This window comes from Sylvia atricapilla, chromosome 23, assembly GCF_009819655.1.
Source record: "Sylvia atricapilla isolate bSylAtr1 chromosome 23, bSylAtr1.pri, whole genome shotgun sequence".
Classification (NCBI taxonomy): domain Eukaryota; kingdom Metazoa; phylum Chordata; class Aves; order Passeriformes; family Sylviidae; genus Sylvia; species Sylvia atricapilla.
In genome coordinates, this window is record NC_089162.1 from 551,754 (window position 1) to 567,943 (window position 16,190).

Here is a 16,190-nt window from a genome sequence, read left to right on the forward strand (position 1 = left end):
TTCAGAATTAATTTGGACAGGTGGGAAGAATTAAATAAAACATAAAATGGAAGAGCATAGCAGAGAATAGCAGATAGGGGATCTGCATCCCTCTGTATACTGTGCAGGAGCAGCAAGGGTTTGCCAGAGATGGTTTTATTCTCCTCTGCTGGTTCTGGTGCTCTTCAGAAAGGTCCATAGCAGCACCTTGGGGTTCCTGGTGACATCCTGGCTTGCTGGGGGTCCTCTTGAGTTACCCATCACTTGGAGCCATCCCCTCCCTGCAGGTGGGTGATGTGTTTGTCTCTGATGGTAATTTATGGTGAGTTGGGTAAAGAGGGAACTGTTACCAGAACAGAAAAATGCAAGGAATGAGGTCTTGGCAACCTCTTGGCTGGGATCTCTGAAAGCCTGGTTGCCCTTAGCTCCAGCACAGGTTTGGCAATGTCTGTCACCCCTTTGGCTCCTGGTATTGATGTGAGGAGCCCCTTTTACCAGCTCAGAATTGCCATTATAATAAAACACTGCCTGGTTGGCTTGGAATCTTTGCCATCCTGAAGGAAGCCTTGATTGGGAATTCAGAGCAGGTGAGTCTTACAGATTACATAATTTCAGTTTTTCTTGCTGTTTCAACTCCAAGAGAGTGAATGCAACCAATTCCCATTCCCTGTTATTGCCCTGTCCCTGTCCATGGCAGGGATGGGACTGAGGGAGTTTTAATGTCCCTTCCAACCCAAACCTGTCTGGGATTCAGTGTTCTGGTGACTCAGGTGAAACCCCTGCTTGTGATGGCTTTGCTCCAAGATTTTCTCTTTAGAAAGACTTTGCAATATTTGCAGAGCTTCCACATGAAATAGACCCTCAGTTTTTACCCGCAGCTGCCATGGACTTCTGTGGCAACTCAGCAGCCTGGCCTGTGATTCCCAGGTGTGTTTGGAATTGTTATGCCTTGAATGCTGGCAGCCACATCAATGGGTTTGTTCAGGCAATAACAGCTTGTTCCTTTACAAAGGTTTATTGAAGTGTTGGTTGTGTGTGACGTGCATGTGACATTTCCCTCAGAACGGTGACATGGGCCACAGCCATTCCTGCAGGGGGAGGGAGTACTGGCTCTGGATGAGGTTGGGCGTTGTGTTAGATGTGCTCACTCTGGGAATGAGCCCCTGGGGCATTTCTGTGTGTTCAGTAGGTATTTTCAGAGTATCCCAGGTGACATGTTTGGATGTGAACTGAAGTTTCAAACCTCCAAGCAGGTTGAGCTCTGGCATCCTGCTATCCTAGTTTTTCTTCTGTGTCTACTTTTAAGCATTTACATGCCCAAAGCAGTTCATGATTAGGACACAAATCTGAGTTCTGAAGTTTTTGTTTGCAGTTCTCTTGTCTGCTGAGACATTTCTTGTGTGACTTTGCCAAGTCCCTAAAAGTCCCTGACTCCTTTACACTTGTTATCCAAGCAGGTGGGGATATCTGGAGGTGATTCACCTTGTCTACCCTGTTCCAGGTGTTTTGTTAAAAAGGGGATCCTAACTTCTCCATTGGCAGAGCAGGAAAAACAATGCATCTTTACTCATCCGGTAATTTCTGTAATGCTCTCCTGGATATCTGAGCTTGGTTGTTTATATATAGAGCTGCAGCTCACAAATCAGGGGTGGATCTTGTTTCCTGACAAAGCCACCTAACTGGGGACACTGGAAATTCTCCTGCTCTGCCTCCCTCAGTAGTATTTGTGTATCTATAAACAGTTTTCTGATAGACGCTAAGGAAACACTGGCCTGTCTCAGCATTTTCACTTGTACCTGTCACAGCCCTGTACACACACAGTGGCAGTGAGGGGGAAAAGGTTTTAAAGTTACATTCTGGGGCAGGAATTCTGTGGGACTGCTTTGGCTTGACAACCTCTGAGCTCCCAGGTAATCTTAGCCATCCCCTTCCCTCCATCCTACTCTCCTCACTGTCCCTTGTTTAATTTAACTGGCAGTATGTTGAAACCAGGCAGCCTCAAACATGCCCACACCAGTTTTCTTTCAGTATTTTCTGATTTATATTAATCTTTTAATTCCAAATCAGTCTCCAAAGGACTGGGGCAATCAATGGTCATAGCTGCACTCTGGCAGCTGAGTTCTGAGTTCTGGCCCTGAGCTGGGAGCTCAAACCTGTCCCTGCCTTGGGGAAAATTTTTGGCCTTGGGGAACTTGTTTGTTATGTCCTATCCAGGCTTGTGCAATCAAACTAATAACCCGTATCTGCCCCCAAGGTGCCACAAGGTAAATTCCTAATACCCAGGAGGTACTTGGGAGATTAGGAGTGGGATATAAATATCAGATAGTATTTATCTAAGTGTCAGCAGAGGTTGGCAGCTGTGAAAGTCTGTAAGAACGAAGTAAATTTACCTGGTGTTCCCCCTGTATTTATTGTGTTCCTTGGGTTGGGTTTGCATCTCAAATACAAACATTTCTGATGTTCAACTGTGACAAGCCAGAGTGCTTTAGGTGGGTGAAGTCCCCCTGGATGTGGTGATGAGTGTCTCTGCACACCCAGCCTCATGTGACATCAAAGGCAGATCCAGGAGCCTGGAAGAAAAGGGAACAGTTGACCCAAATTGGAGTTTTGAGTAGAGAACTCTTTTGCTGTAGATGTGTTGTTCTCTGCTGCACAAACTAACTGACACAAGTTGTTACTTGCAAAGGCCAATAGTTTTGAGCTATTTTGGGCAAGTTTCCAACCACAACAGGCACTGTTATTGCTTCACCATCTGCCCTCCAAGTTGCTGGAATTTGAGATTATTGGATATGGAGTCAGCATTACAAAGGGGTACATGAGAACCCTGTGGAGAATCCCTTGTTTGGGGGACATCCTTGGGGTTGCTGGGCAGGGAACACAAGCCTTCACTGTTAAAAAAGACCCAGTTTTTCTCTTCCCTTCTCCCTTTCCCTGCCTGCAGCTGTGAGGAGAGGATTCTTTGTGCCTGAGTGACCCTGAGGACAGCCGGGAGTTGAAAATTAATTTGTATTTCGAAACACTTCAGCTGTGTGGGGAGCAAGCATGAGGAAAAATGTCACAGCACAAATGCTTATGTTCTTATCCTGCTGCTCTTAGCATGGGAGAAACTTCCCCACCCCCTCTCAATTTATAGGAGGGAGTATAATTGGTCTAAACAAAATAGCTCCAGCACACTGGCCAAGTCTTAGTATTAGTAGTGTCTTGTTGGATATTAGGGAAAATTCCTTCACTGAAGGAGTTTTCAAACACTGGAACTGCTCAGGCTGCCCAGTGATATAAAAGCTGTGGGGCTGTGACACTTGGGAACATGGTTCAGCCATGGCAGTGCTGGGAGATCAGTTGGGCTCAATCTTTGAGGCTTTTCCAGCCTTAATGATTCTGTGATATTTTGTATTAAAAACAGTTAAATCGGAGCGCTGGGAACTGTGTGGGTGCAGCCTGGGATGGGGATTGGCTGTCCAACATCTCCATCATGGATAGTGGGCAGTGAGGCTCTCCTGCAGCCCTCAGATTCCAGGCTGTCCTGGCACAGCCACGGGAGTGTTGCTGGTGTCCCAGGACCTGACAGACGTGGCTATCACCTGCCCTGCCTGATGCAGCCCAGGGGCGTTTATGTTCCCCAGGCCTGAACTTTGTGCTTTGCTTTTCACGGTCCTGGCTGAGCTGCCATAAAAGAGAATTCCAGGCTGAGGAAGCAGAGTCCAGTGCTGATCCCAGTGTGAGCCCTGCGTGGATCAGGGATCCAGCTCATGGGCTATGGTCCACTCTGCCGTGGCTGGACTTTCCCAAGTGCAAAAGTCACACTCCAGATAAGAACTGTGTACGTGTGACCAGGAACTGGGACAGCTTGGACTTTATACCAGTGTGGATAATGTAAATGTGGCTCATGACTGGGAAATGAGGGACAGGGAATTGAAGAGTCACTGTTTCTGAGACTGGCCTGGGTTGGAAGGGACCTCAAATCCCACCCAGTCCCACTGCCTGCTGTCACAGGCAGGGACACCTTCCACTAGACCAGGTTGCTCCAAGCTCCGTCCAACATGGCATTGAGCATCTTGGAAAGGAAGCAGAGTATCTGTTTGGTTGGGCTTGTATTTATCATGGTGGTTCAAACATGAGGACAGGGATTTAGGAATGAGACAAAAGTCCTGACAGTAGAGTCTCTTAAAGTTTGATGTTTTTCTGTACGTGCAGGGGCTGGTGGGGTCGGTGTGCCTGTGGAATGACATGTGAAGGTAGAGTATTGTGTGACAAGGAGCTCCTCATGCAACAATAAAGAGAAAATCCTTAACCTCTCTCCTCTGCTGCTTCACACCTTTGTGTAACTAAAGTAGAAGGAAGAGCTTCAGAAATTAGAAGTTTAAAAATCACAGGCTGGTATTTTGTGCGGTGTTTACTGTTGTTTTTATTTTAAGGAAATACTTGGACAGTTTTTTGGAAAATGGTCTTGGTGATTTTAGAGGTCTTTCCCAGCCTTAACGGTTCTAAAGCTGTGTTAAAATAGGAAATTACTGGAGTAAAAATAACTGTATTTCTTCAAGAGGGGATATTCCTTGTTAGGTTTTTACATAATCCTGTACTAATGGCAAGGGAGTTGGGATTTATGTGGCTAATTCCAGATGTCTGGAAGTTGTCAGTCTTGGCCAGGCAAAGAATTCCAAGAAAGGTGCTCATCCTGCTGCAGTGGCACCGTTTGTGCTGTGCTGGGTGTGTGTCCTCCTCCGCTGGTTTTTCCCCTGCCTGTCCTTCCCAGCTGTTCCCAAAGGCATCCTGTACACCCAGGGGTGAGCTCGTCCACCTGCATTTTGTCTGATGGCTGATTGTTCCAGTTTCTGTCCTGGTGGCTCAAAACAGCCTTTAACCCTCTGTTACTTAGGTCTGGATTTTCCATGTGCATCCCAAGTCTGCTGGTTGTTACCTCTGCTGAAGCAGAGCTCGGGGCAGTCGGTTTTCCATGCTTCTGGAGGTTGAACCCCCTTGTGGATTTGTTATGTGTAGAATTCAGTGAGGAGCAGCATTTTGGGTGATGTGGGCCATTGTCCAGCCCCAAGGCCTGGCCTGTGGGACCCACACCCCAGTGCTGTATTTTGGGAAAATGCCCATGCCAGAGGGGGGCTTGGTGGGAGGCCTCATGCCCCAGGCTGAACAAACACTTCTGGTTCCAGTAATGTGCTAAGAAAATAAAAGGAAATAAAACACAACACGAGCAAGCCTCCCAAAGTCCAGGGAGGGAACATTACAAAGTACTAAAAAAACCCCAAAAAAACAAGATGATAGGAAAGGAAATATGCTTCATGTGAGGATGAATCAAAATGTTTTTCAGAATGAAAACGACAACTTCTGCTTCCTCGTAATGACAGAGAATTAAGCAGTAACGAGCCCTTGGAAATGCAATAGACCTTTCAATCCAGCTGAGAAATGCTCTGGAAGGACTTGGAAAAATTCCTTTGGCTGCTGTGATGATGAAATGTGCTGGGGTCCCCTTCAGTGCGGCCTCCACATTTCCAGGCCTTTGCACTTTGTCTCCTGGAACCACCTGGTGTTGGAGATAGTGGAGGGAAGGAGGGAGGGGTGACTGTTTCTGGAATGGGAGGCGTGTGCAGTGTCCACTGCAGAGCTGGGTGTTCAGGCAGCACCTCGCAGTGGATTTTAGCTGACTGCAGCTTGAGGCAGTGACTGCACTGCAGGAAGGTTTTCTGAAGTCACTGGCTGAAGACCCCATGGCTCAGAAAAGGACTAAAATCACACTGAGGATCAATGATTTCTGTTACTTGCCTGGGAACGTGGCACTGGAAAGGGCTGTGTGCTTGGCTGGATAACGCAGGCACCAGTTCTGGGCTCAGAGGTTCCCTGACCCAGTTCCTGGATCGGGCTGCAGGAATGTACTGAGTGTCACCCTGAGCCTCCCTTGCTCCCTCCTGCCTCTCCCAAAGCTCCTGGGTGTTGCCAGGAACCAGGTGCTGACCCAGGTGGGCCTTTATGGCTCTGAATGCAAACCACATGTGCCATCAAGTCAGGTTGTTGTAATTGCAGGAAACCACAGTAATTAACTGCCATTAGTAGAACTTGAGTGTTGTTGCTGTTGCATCCTGTGAGAGGAAATCTTCTTTTGTTCCCTGCTGGGATGAAGCTGAGGTACCTGTCTGGTTCAAATGTGAGTTGTGATGTGGGATCTAGAAGCCAGAATCAGTTCCTGAACTGAGAAGTTCACCTGCAGGGGAGGGATTTCTCTAGCAGATGGACACAGCTACCTGAAAAAGTAAAAATGTGGCATCAGAAGATGCTGTAGGCGATGGTCTGGGCACACGTGGTATTTGCAAAATTAAGTCTTGGCTCGTGCTGTCATCCTGCCTTTTCCTTCTGAGGGAGCAGTCACTATTCCCTCCATGTGGGGATTTACATCTCTAAAATGGGTACTAAAGGGCAGAAGGAGGTTAAACACACACCCAGTGGCCAGGTGTCATCTTTGTTTAGAAATCTGAAAAATGAAGTCACCCTTCCAGCAAAGGCCCCTCAGGTATAATTTTAGCCCTACTTGAATTTCTGTCCCTTCTCTAACCACGCAGAATTCCACCAAAAATCCATGGAGCTGGTATGGTATATTTAGTTTAAAGAACACACAGTCCTGGTAAAGAGATGAGGAAATGCTTGGAAGCCTGCTGGGATCTTTTCAGAGTGTATTAATTACTCTCACTGTGCCCAGGCTCTTTCATGACAAAAGAGAACTTGAGGCAGAGCATTGATGCTGCAGCCCTCCCTTTTGGCTCCACTGTCACTCCAGGTTTCCTGCTGGGAATGGGGCAGGCAGGGAGAGTGCTGTTTATTTATCTACCTCTTGGTGTGTTTGCTTCTTGATTTATTTGCCTGTTTATTTATTTGCATCTTGATTTACTTATTTCAGCAGGCCCTACTGATTCTGGGGGACCCCTCCTGTGGTTGCAGTATGGATCATTAAGGTCTTTGGGATTTGCGGCTTTAGCAGATCTTGTCACAGCACTTCAAAGCTTGGAAAAAATGCTTTGCCTGATCCTCTGGGACTCCTGCATGCAGGAAATGCTGCTGATGGGGGCTCAGCCCTGTGCAGGTCACTAGTGAGATCTGTGACCCCTGGCCCGTTGTAACGGGTGGTGGTGGGACAGACACACAGGGACATCCCACAGGGGACAAACACCACTGGCTGTGTCAGCACACAGAGCCTTGTCCTTTGCTGCACAGGATGGAGCTGTTCCACCTCTGCTGCCCTGCACAGGTCACACCTGGGCCCCTCTCATCTCCCAGTGCTGTAGTGCAGAGGAGTGCACACTTCAGCCCTTTCTGGCCACTGATTGAGTAGGATGGAACTCCTTCCCTGTCCACTTCAGCCTTAAAAACTTTCTCTTTCAAGAGGTGTTGAATCTTTTTGAGTAAAGACTTAAGTGTTGTCCTCCAGAGCTGATTTTGAGAGAGAATTCCAGGTCTTGTGTTCCACCTGCCCTGCTCGAATCCGTTGTTGTGGGTTACTGATGGACGTGTCCCCAGCGTGCTCTGGGGGTGTGTTCAGTGAGAACCTGCTTCTGTCCCAGCTCAGACGGTTCAGGCCGTGTCTGTTGGTTCCTGAAGATATCAGCTCTGGTTCTCCTTGGAGCTCACCAACGCTGAGATGGCACAGGGCTTCACCTCCACTGGTTTTTGTTCCCTCAAAAAGCAGCACTTGGTTCCCAAGGCGCTTGGCTTAATGCACAAGGGTTCTGCTTGCCTCAAAGTCTGCCCCGACTGAAAAATGGTGAGAGCTGCTGTACATCCCTGGGACTGACACTGGAGCCTGGCTGACTCAGTTCTCCCTGCCTCGGTGCCTTAGAGATCCCAGGTGCAGGCTCTAATCTTCTCCAGCTGGGCCTGTGACTGACATGCTGCAGGATTTACAGCTTTTGCCCTGTCCTGTGCACCAGGGTAGAGCAGACATGCCCTTATTCTGGGATACACCTGCTGATTTCCGAGGAACCATCTGACATGAGGCTTTCCTCCAGCTGTGAGGGTTTGCTGCAGGCTGGGGGAGCACTGTGGAGGCTGGGGGAGCACTGTGGAGGCTGGGGGAGCACTGTGGAGGCTGAGGGAGCACTGTGGAGGCTGGGGGAGCACTGTGGAGGCTGGGGGAGCACTGTGGAGGCTGGGGGAGCACTGTGGAGGCTGGGGGGAGCACTGTGGAGGCTGGGGGGAGCACTGTGGAGGCTGGGGGGAGCACGGAGCATCCGAGTGGAGGAGCAGCCTGGCAGATGGCGTTTGCTCCGTGGTGTAAGGGGATTTGCCACATGACCTGCTTGGAATCTGTGTCACGTGGCACATTGATCAGACCTGGCATCTAAAGAACAGACTGAGATCAACAGAGGAGCTGCTGCAAAAAGGTGGCTGGCAGAGGGATCCACAAGGATCCCAGCATTTTCCGTGAAGGTTTGCTGATGCTCGGAGCTCGATCCTGATTTTCTCTCTGTGTTCGGGGCAGTTGTACTGCCTTTTGTAAATCCAGTGATTTGTTCCTCCTCAAGCTTACACGGATGGACACATGGCTCCAGCACTGGATGTGCATGAGCCTGGGAATCCAGCTGGAAGGAATGGGGTGGTGAAGCGGCTGCAGTATTAACTTGACACCTAATTATATCCCCTGGGCTGATTTTTCCATTCTGTCATGCCTCGCTCTGTCTGCACTTTCTGTGACTGTGGGATGCTGCGGAGCTCTCCATATCCAGCCATCTCTGGCAGACATTTGGAAAGAAATTACTAGTTGTAAAAGCTCTCTTCTCTGTGTCCCCAAAAGTAGCATCTCCCTGATGCTTGTATAACCAACCAGGATAGGTTAATCCTGTATAGATTTGAAAGATAGTATTGTTCCATTTTATATCTCTTTTGGAATAGGATTTTGCACCACAGTTCCTGTGGGAGTTGTCATGGGCCGTGCACTGTCTCTGACCAGAACTGGCTTTTTTTGACCTGATTTATATCCTGGCATTCCCTTGTTAAAGCAGGAACACCTCTGAGCAGTTTCCACATCATCTCCTGAAGTTAAATTTCCTCCAGGCTTTCTTTCTCCCCTAAGGAGGAACTGAAGCCATGGCCCAGGTGGGAATAGTTTATGGCATCTGCCAAGAGCACAGCCTGAACTAGGGCTTTACTAACCCCAGCTGTTGTTGTTCAGTGCCCCAGGTCCTCAAGAGCTGCACTGAGTTCATCGAGAAGCACGGCATTGTGGATGGGATCTACCGGCTTTCTGGGATCGCCTCCAACATCCAGAAACTCCGGTAAGGGCCTGCCTTGGAGCCCCTGGCACGGGCAGGGAGCACAGCCTGGACTGCCTCAGGCACATTCATCTTGCAGGAAGCTTTCCTTCAGGATGAAGTATCAGGATCCTGGTGTCACTATGCTGTCATGTTTCATTTCTGTTCCTTCTCTCTCTGAGAGCAGCTGATGTTTCTCCCTGCTGCCTTGGGCTGCTGCCTTACCAGCAGTTGATTGGGAATGTGCAAAGGATGCATGCCTTAGTTTGGGGGGTGACATTGCTGTGCTGCACAGGGAAGGGCCAGGAGTGTGTTCTGGTTAGGAGCTGTTCCCACCAGAGCAAACTTCCTTTATTCTTTAATGAGGCTGTTTTCCTCCTGTTCTTTGGTGTGGAATATTCTTCTGTGGAGCACTGATGTGCTCCATTTCAGCACTACTCCTGGTACCACGGCCTGGCAGAGGCAGCACAGGGCTATTTGCTACGGGCAGAGTACATTTTTGTGCAAGCTGTCCCCCAGTTCAGTGGGCAGGTTTGAGCTGGTGCAGTGGCTGTTCAAACCCTTGGATGTATGGGTTTGTTCTGGTTTAGATTAATCCTGTTTCTTATTCCAGCAAGTCCTATTTTAAAAATCTGGTCCCAGGGTTTTGATATGCAAGATTCAAAGGCTCTGACTGAATAAAACATTTGCCATTGCTTCAGTTATATACCTTTAGTCCCCAATTTGACTTGTGCTGGACCATCCTTCTAACCTCTGCCCTAGTCCATATTTTCCCTTTTGTGTTGCCAAGACCATTTTCTCCTTCGTTGTGTACCAAAGGTGCTTTAAAAATGGTTTTCTAAAATAGTAATGGCATCATTCCTTATCCTAGTGCAGAGAATGAAGTGACAGCCTGTTTTCCAGGTTTCTGAGATGCTCCAAAGACAAAAGTAAGGGAGTACATGGCATAACTTATTGACACAGTCCTGCTCATGTAAATTCAGTACAGATTTTGAGTGTTTGATGAACATAAGGCACTTGTTGCTGTGGTTTCCAGCTGTATAAACAGGGCATTAGGTTCATTCCAGTGCTGGGGCTGCAGTATCCTCATAAATTAATTGCTGTGGTTAGGTTTCCCATAGAAGAAGTGGATCTCTTGGATTTAAAGAGCTTTTTGGTTGGAGAGAAGGGTAAGAGACTTTATTCCATGGAAATCTCTCACGTGGGACAGAGGTTGGCTCTTCAGTCGGGCAGTAGCTGCCTTTCTTTAGCAGGTGGGCAAACTGCCACTGTTGATTTGGGGTGTTGATCCTGGTATCCTGGGTCTTTTTAAGAGCTGTGGAGTTCTTCGTCACCTAACAAACTCTTTCTTTGTACCCGAAGGAGTAACACGTAGCTGTGGCAACAGTGCAGAAAGAAGGATGGTTGAGTGGAGTGGGGCATACCTCTCTTCCCTCCATATTGCTTCTGTAGGGGAACATCTGACAGAGTGGGAGCTTTATTTCTAGGAAAAACCACTGGAGTCGGGCAGGATATGGGCAGGGAGCTTGAGCCAGGGCTGAGTGTCTTCGTGTGGGGTGGGCTGGTGCCTTCCTGAGCTTTTCTGTAGAGCCAAGTGCAGGAGCTGAGTTTCTGTCCCAGACGTGAGCGAGGGCTGAATTAGAAGGTGTCTGTGGAAGTGGTGTGTGCTGGACACAGGGGGTGTGGAAAACTGAATCCTTACTTTCCTCCTTTACTGTCTTCAGGGTGAGGAGAGGATGGGCTGTTCACCTTGAGGAGGTGGGGACCTCTTCTGCCCCTTGTCTAGGGGGAGGGAAAGGATTCCCACAAGCTGTGTCCATGTCCAGGGATGGAAGGAGCTCATCCTGATCCCAGGAGGGCTCAGTTACAAACACACCTAGTGCCCTGGGCACATTCTGGTCCTCAGGTAGGGTGAACACAGGGGTTGTATGACCCTCTGGGCACAACCTGCCAGCTTTGGGTGGGGGACAGGACAGGGATGGGCCACTACACCCAGCCCCAGCTGTGATTGCAGTGCTGACAGGATGAGTCCCCATGGCTGTGAGCAGCCTAAATACTCTGGCAGGGACCCTGAGGTTCTCCAGCTCCCAGGGCCTGGCTCACCACTCTCATCCCCCTAGAGCATCCTGCTAATTGGAAACAGCACTTCCCAGCACATATTCCAGCAGCAAGCCAGCCCTCGGCCTTCTAAGCTCAGTTTTTATTTCATAAACATTGGTGACTGTTTTTTTTTTTTTTCTCTCTGAAAACCAAAGGAGCACTATGAGGTTTTCTTCATGTGGTTCCTGGCTGTCTTCTCCCTGTAGCAGAGGCAGGCTCAGCTGACCAGCTCATCCCCCAGGAATTCCTGCACTCACTGGTTTCCATATGCTGCTGATGGAAGTGCTGCTGGCAGGGCTTTTTCACTGCCATTTCCAGGTGTTTGAAATGCACAGGGACAGTGGCTTTCATGATTCCTATGAGCAATCCCAGTCACAGCCCTTGGGAGTTAAATTTGTTCTTGTGGTCTTGGAAGATGTTCTCTGGAGACTTTGTGAAAAGCCTTGATGCAGTAAAAGGGATTGCAGCCAGTTGGTTGTAAAACTAACTGAAAATGCTTTATTAGAAAAAAGAAAAGTCTCTTTTCTGGAAAATATTCCCACTGGCTGCACCACAACTGTGGGTTCACGTGGCTTTGGTGACCAAGTGTTTATTTTTTCCTGTAAATCAGGAAAGTCTTGCTGTAATTTGTGCTGGGTTTGATTTCATTCCTCCTCCTCAAACCCCTTCACCCATTTCTCTGTTCTCATTGCCAGCCACGAGTTTGACTCCGAGCAGATTCCCGACCTGACTAAGGATATTTACATCCAGGACATCCACTGTGTGGGCTCCCTGTGCAAGCTGTACTTCCGTGAGCTCCCCAACCCCCTGCTCACCTACCAGCTCTACGAGAAGTTCTCAGTGAGTGCAAGGCAAATGTGGGGCACTTCCCCTTCAGTGGAGCTTCAGCTAGTAGACCAGAGAAATCCTGGAAGCTGGATCTGCCTTTGCAGAAAGCTGTACCTGCCTTCCACACGCTCCCCTCTGTCTGCTCTGCCTCAGTTCGGGTTTTTAGAGCCATCAGGAGAGTGTGTCACCAAATACCCAGCCTGACACTGTGCTACCCACACTCCCGGTTCTGTCCTGCCATTCCAGAAGGGGCTGGCAGTGCCCCGGGGTCTGAGGGGCCTTTCCTGTGTCCCCTTCAGGCTGCTCAGAAGTGCTTTTGTTCCCTGTGCCACACTGTGTTGGTTCTACTTGTGGGGCCTCGGCAGAAGGTCCCTGGCACACTTCCTGTGCTTTGCCCCCTCATTTGCCATTCCCCAGGAATGGGATTGGAAGCAAGTGATGCTCTCAGCTGAATGTCTTTGGCGGGAATGCTCTGTGCCATAAACATACTCTAGGTCATGACTTACTTGGCCTTCCTTACATGATCCATATGCTGCTCTCTCCCCATGACAGACCCCTCACCCAAGGGGGAAAAGAGCAACAAAACCCACCTTGTTGCCAAGACTCTCATGTTGGGAGTTTACTTGCAGCTAGATCCTTTGCTGCTTCATTCCAGGATGCTGTTTCTGCTGCTACAGATGAGGAAAGGCTGGTTAAGATCCACGATGTCATCCAGCAGCTGCCCCCTCCCCACTACAGGTGAGTGCAGCTTTTGAGGTGTTTGTGGGCATTTTGTGAGAGGAATTCTGTAATTCCAGTTTCCCTCTCAAGACAGTCACACTGTTCCTCTGCATATTAAAATGGTTATGGCTGTAGAAAGTTGGTTTATATTTTAATTAGCTCCTTACCAAACACTGTACACTAAACATGGTCTTAATTCATGTCGTTGGAAACTCCATTTAGGAATAAAATAGGAGCTTGCTGTGTCAGAATAAGGAAACAGTTTTGTTGTGGAGGGGCACAATACCACTGCTAAGAGTACTTTAAAAACAGTGAAATGTAGCCAAGAAATTGCTCAGGCCTTCAGTCAAACTTAGTCAACTGTATTTTGACTCCAGTTTGCCTCTCCCTTCAATAATAATAATTAGCAAATAGCAACAATGCTCTGAGAATAACTGATGTAATTAATTATATTAGTGTTACATATTAGAGTAGAATAATATGGTGTTTAAAAATCACCAATTAAAATACTATATTCAAGCTAATTCTTAGCAATAAGAACTTATGCCATATGGTGATGAGTATTGACTAAGAACAACAACATTTTAACTGTCTTTCATATTAAAATTTATTGCTGTGTATGGTGAAAAGGCATCAGACAAATTGGTATTGGTGATTAGTTTTAATAACTGTATAGAGTACTGTATGTTAATGAGACTTTAATATTAATAACTAGTGATGCATGGTAAGTAGCATTCACTAATTGTGAACTGTAATTGGTAGAAACAGCTAAACAACATAATGGTGGAAGTTACTTACAGATGGGTAACTGTTCTACTCAGCTGGGTCAGCTCCCCTGATATGTCCCAGTGGTTTAGGTGACCATTTGGAGTGAATGCAGGCAGTATTTGGTTATTGATACCTAATTAGAATAGTTCATTACAGTCATCAGTTGATTATTGTAATGTATGTTAATCTGCAGGTGAAGTTAGAATTCCGGTCTAAGGGGTCAGGTGTAACAGATGAGGACAGCTATTGATAACTATATTTAGTCATTTCTGCCAGTGAATGTTTAAATTTCAGTTATTGTGATGTGGGGTGGTTAGCTGGAAAATTGCAATGCTTCAATGAGTGGTAAAAATAACTAATAAAAGTTGACTGGGATTTAACTGATGTGTTACGAACTACAACTGTGTTACTTGCTCTGTAATTAAGGTTGGCTAGTTGGTGCAACAGCTGCAGCTTTTAGTAACTAATTGCAATATTGATACTAATTGAGGGTGTGTGGTCCTTTCAAAAATGAACTGATCTCCTTTTCCATTCACCTTTTCCCTGAAGTGATTTTGTCTTTATGGGTATGGTTAAACTGGGAGCTGGTAGCAGCAGCATGTCAGTCTCAGAGAGGGGGCACAGCCAACAGCTGGATGTGCAGTGCTGTAGGTTACAGGATGCTGCTCTTCTTTCCCGGGGTTTGCTTGGAAAAAGGAAAAAACACCTTATTTTTCTGCTACTCAGTGATGAGAAGTTGCAGGCAGGAGAGGTGTCTGTTTGGTTTCCAGCCAGAACCATTTTCTTCACTTCCAATCTTGTCTGTGGGATTTTGAGCCCCAAAACACCCTCTCTGCTCCATCTCGCTTCCTCCCCAAAAAAAGGTTAGGCTTTGAGACAGACACAAGCCAGGGGCACCAGGAGTGTACAGCAGCATTTCACTGCCACCTCCTGCTCCCTCCTCCCCATCATATATTAAACACAACAGTGCTTAATATACAAAACCCACCACTTCTTAATGTGAACAGAAGCCTCTGAAGTTTAACCTTCTATCTATTTACCCACCTTTAAGAAACCTGCAGCCAGAAATTTCCCAAGTAGAACTCGGGCAGAGTTGGCTGGGTTTTAGTCTCCTGCGGTGTCGTAAGTCAATACTCTCCCTATCCCAAGATTAGCATTCCACATCTTTCCCCACACATCCTCGAGCAGCCCCTTGTGGCTGTCACACACGTGCAGAGGGGTTTTTTCTGGAACTGTTATTTCCTTGAACCTGGACAAGTCAGGAGAGACTCCCTCACCCCAGCCTGTGTCAGTATTGCCAAAGCCAGGTCCACCGTGGGGCCGAGGGGAAGGAGTTCATTCCTTTCTGGGAACTGTCAGACCAAAAGGAAATAATGAGCTGGGTTTGTGCTGTGGATCACAGCTTGGCTTTGCTCAGTGGTGCTGAAGATTTGCCTCTCTCCTGTTTTCCAGGACACTGGAGTTCCTAATGAGACACTTGGCTCGTCTGGCTGATTATTGCTCCATCACAAATATGCACACCAAGAACTTGGCCATTGTCTGGGCTCCAAACCTCCTCAGGTACTCTGAGATTTTCCCATTTCAGTAAAAGATAAATGTTTACATTCATAAACAACAGATACTCCAGAAAATCCCAGCTTTCCGCAGCTGGAAAGAGCTCCTCCTTTCTTCAACCAGTGCACCCTTCTCCTGTAAAATATGGGAAATTATTCTAAGCAGGATTTAAGATCAGCTGGCAAGTTCCTGACCTAGTGACGTAAAACAGGCCCTGTACTATCCTGTCTCACACAACACAGTTCCACGGGCTGCGGTTCTGTCAGTAGTGGTGAGGGGGAATTCCCTCAGTCCTTATTTAGAGGATAATTTCTCCTCTCCTAGTTAGATGAGACTTATGTGTTCTTGATCATCCAGGAAAATTTCTACAGTGGCATCACTGATGTCCCACTGCATAAGTCTCAAGTGTCTAATTTGACAGCTTTCACCTGCAAGAAATCAAACTTAGAGAAATGATCTTGGATGAATCTGTTTTGAATCTGCATGCCAGGGCACTTCTAAATTAATGGTGCAACTTAAAAAATTTGCTCTAAAAGAAAAAAGGAATATCACCCTGCCCTTTATTGTACTGATTTCTGAACTGCTGCTGTTTTCAGTCTGAGAAATCTGTGTGTGCAGTTCATCATAGAATCCTAGAAGGGTTTGGGTTGGGAGGTATGTTAAAGCTCATCCAGTGCCACCATGTGCAGGGACACCTTCTGCTATCGCAAGCTGCTCCAAGCCCTGTTCCTCCTGTCCTTGGACACTCCCAGTTCATGCAGGTGGGCTCTTTTTTCTGTCAGTTCTCCCAGACGCAGTGGAGTGACCTTGTGTTTGAGTTTGCTTTGGTGTGTGGGGCATTCACTCAGCAGGATCAGTTGGAGACAGTCCCTGCTCAAGGGAAAATCCTCTTAGAGGCCACAGTAGGTTTGTACAACAGCACTGCCTTAAACTGTGCCAGTCATAGAAATGAGTTAACAGAAAGCTCTTCATTTTGGGTGTTCAGTGTATTAA

At 47.5% G+C, this 16,190-nt stretch overlaps 1 protein-coding gene across 1 annotated transcript in view; it reads left to right on the forward strand.

The window, feature by feature from the left end:
• The window catches only part of ARHGAP32 (Rho GTPase activating protein 32), a 242,527-nt gene that overhangs the window by 211,539 nt on the left and 14,798 nt on the right, over positions 1-16,190 (forward strand). Inside the window, exons 13-16 of the mRNA XM_066334690.1 lie at positions 9,149-9,251; positions 12,023-12,167; positions 12,811-12,893; positions 15,096-15,203. Coding sequence (XP_066190787.1) covers positions 9,149-9,251; positions 12,023-12,167; positions 12,811-12,893; positions 15,096-15,203 — 439 coding nt within the window. The remainder of the gene's footprint in view (positions 1-9,148; positions 9,252-12,022; positions 12,168-12,810; positions 12,894-15,095; positions 15,204-16,190) is intronic.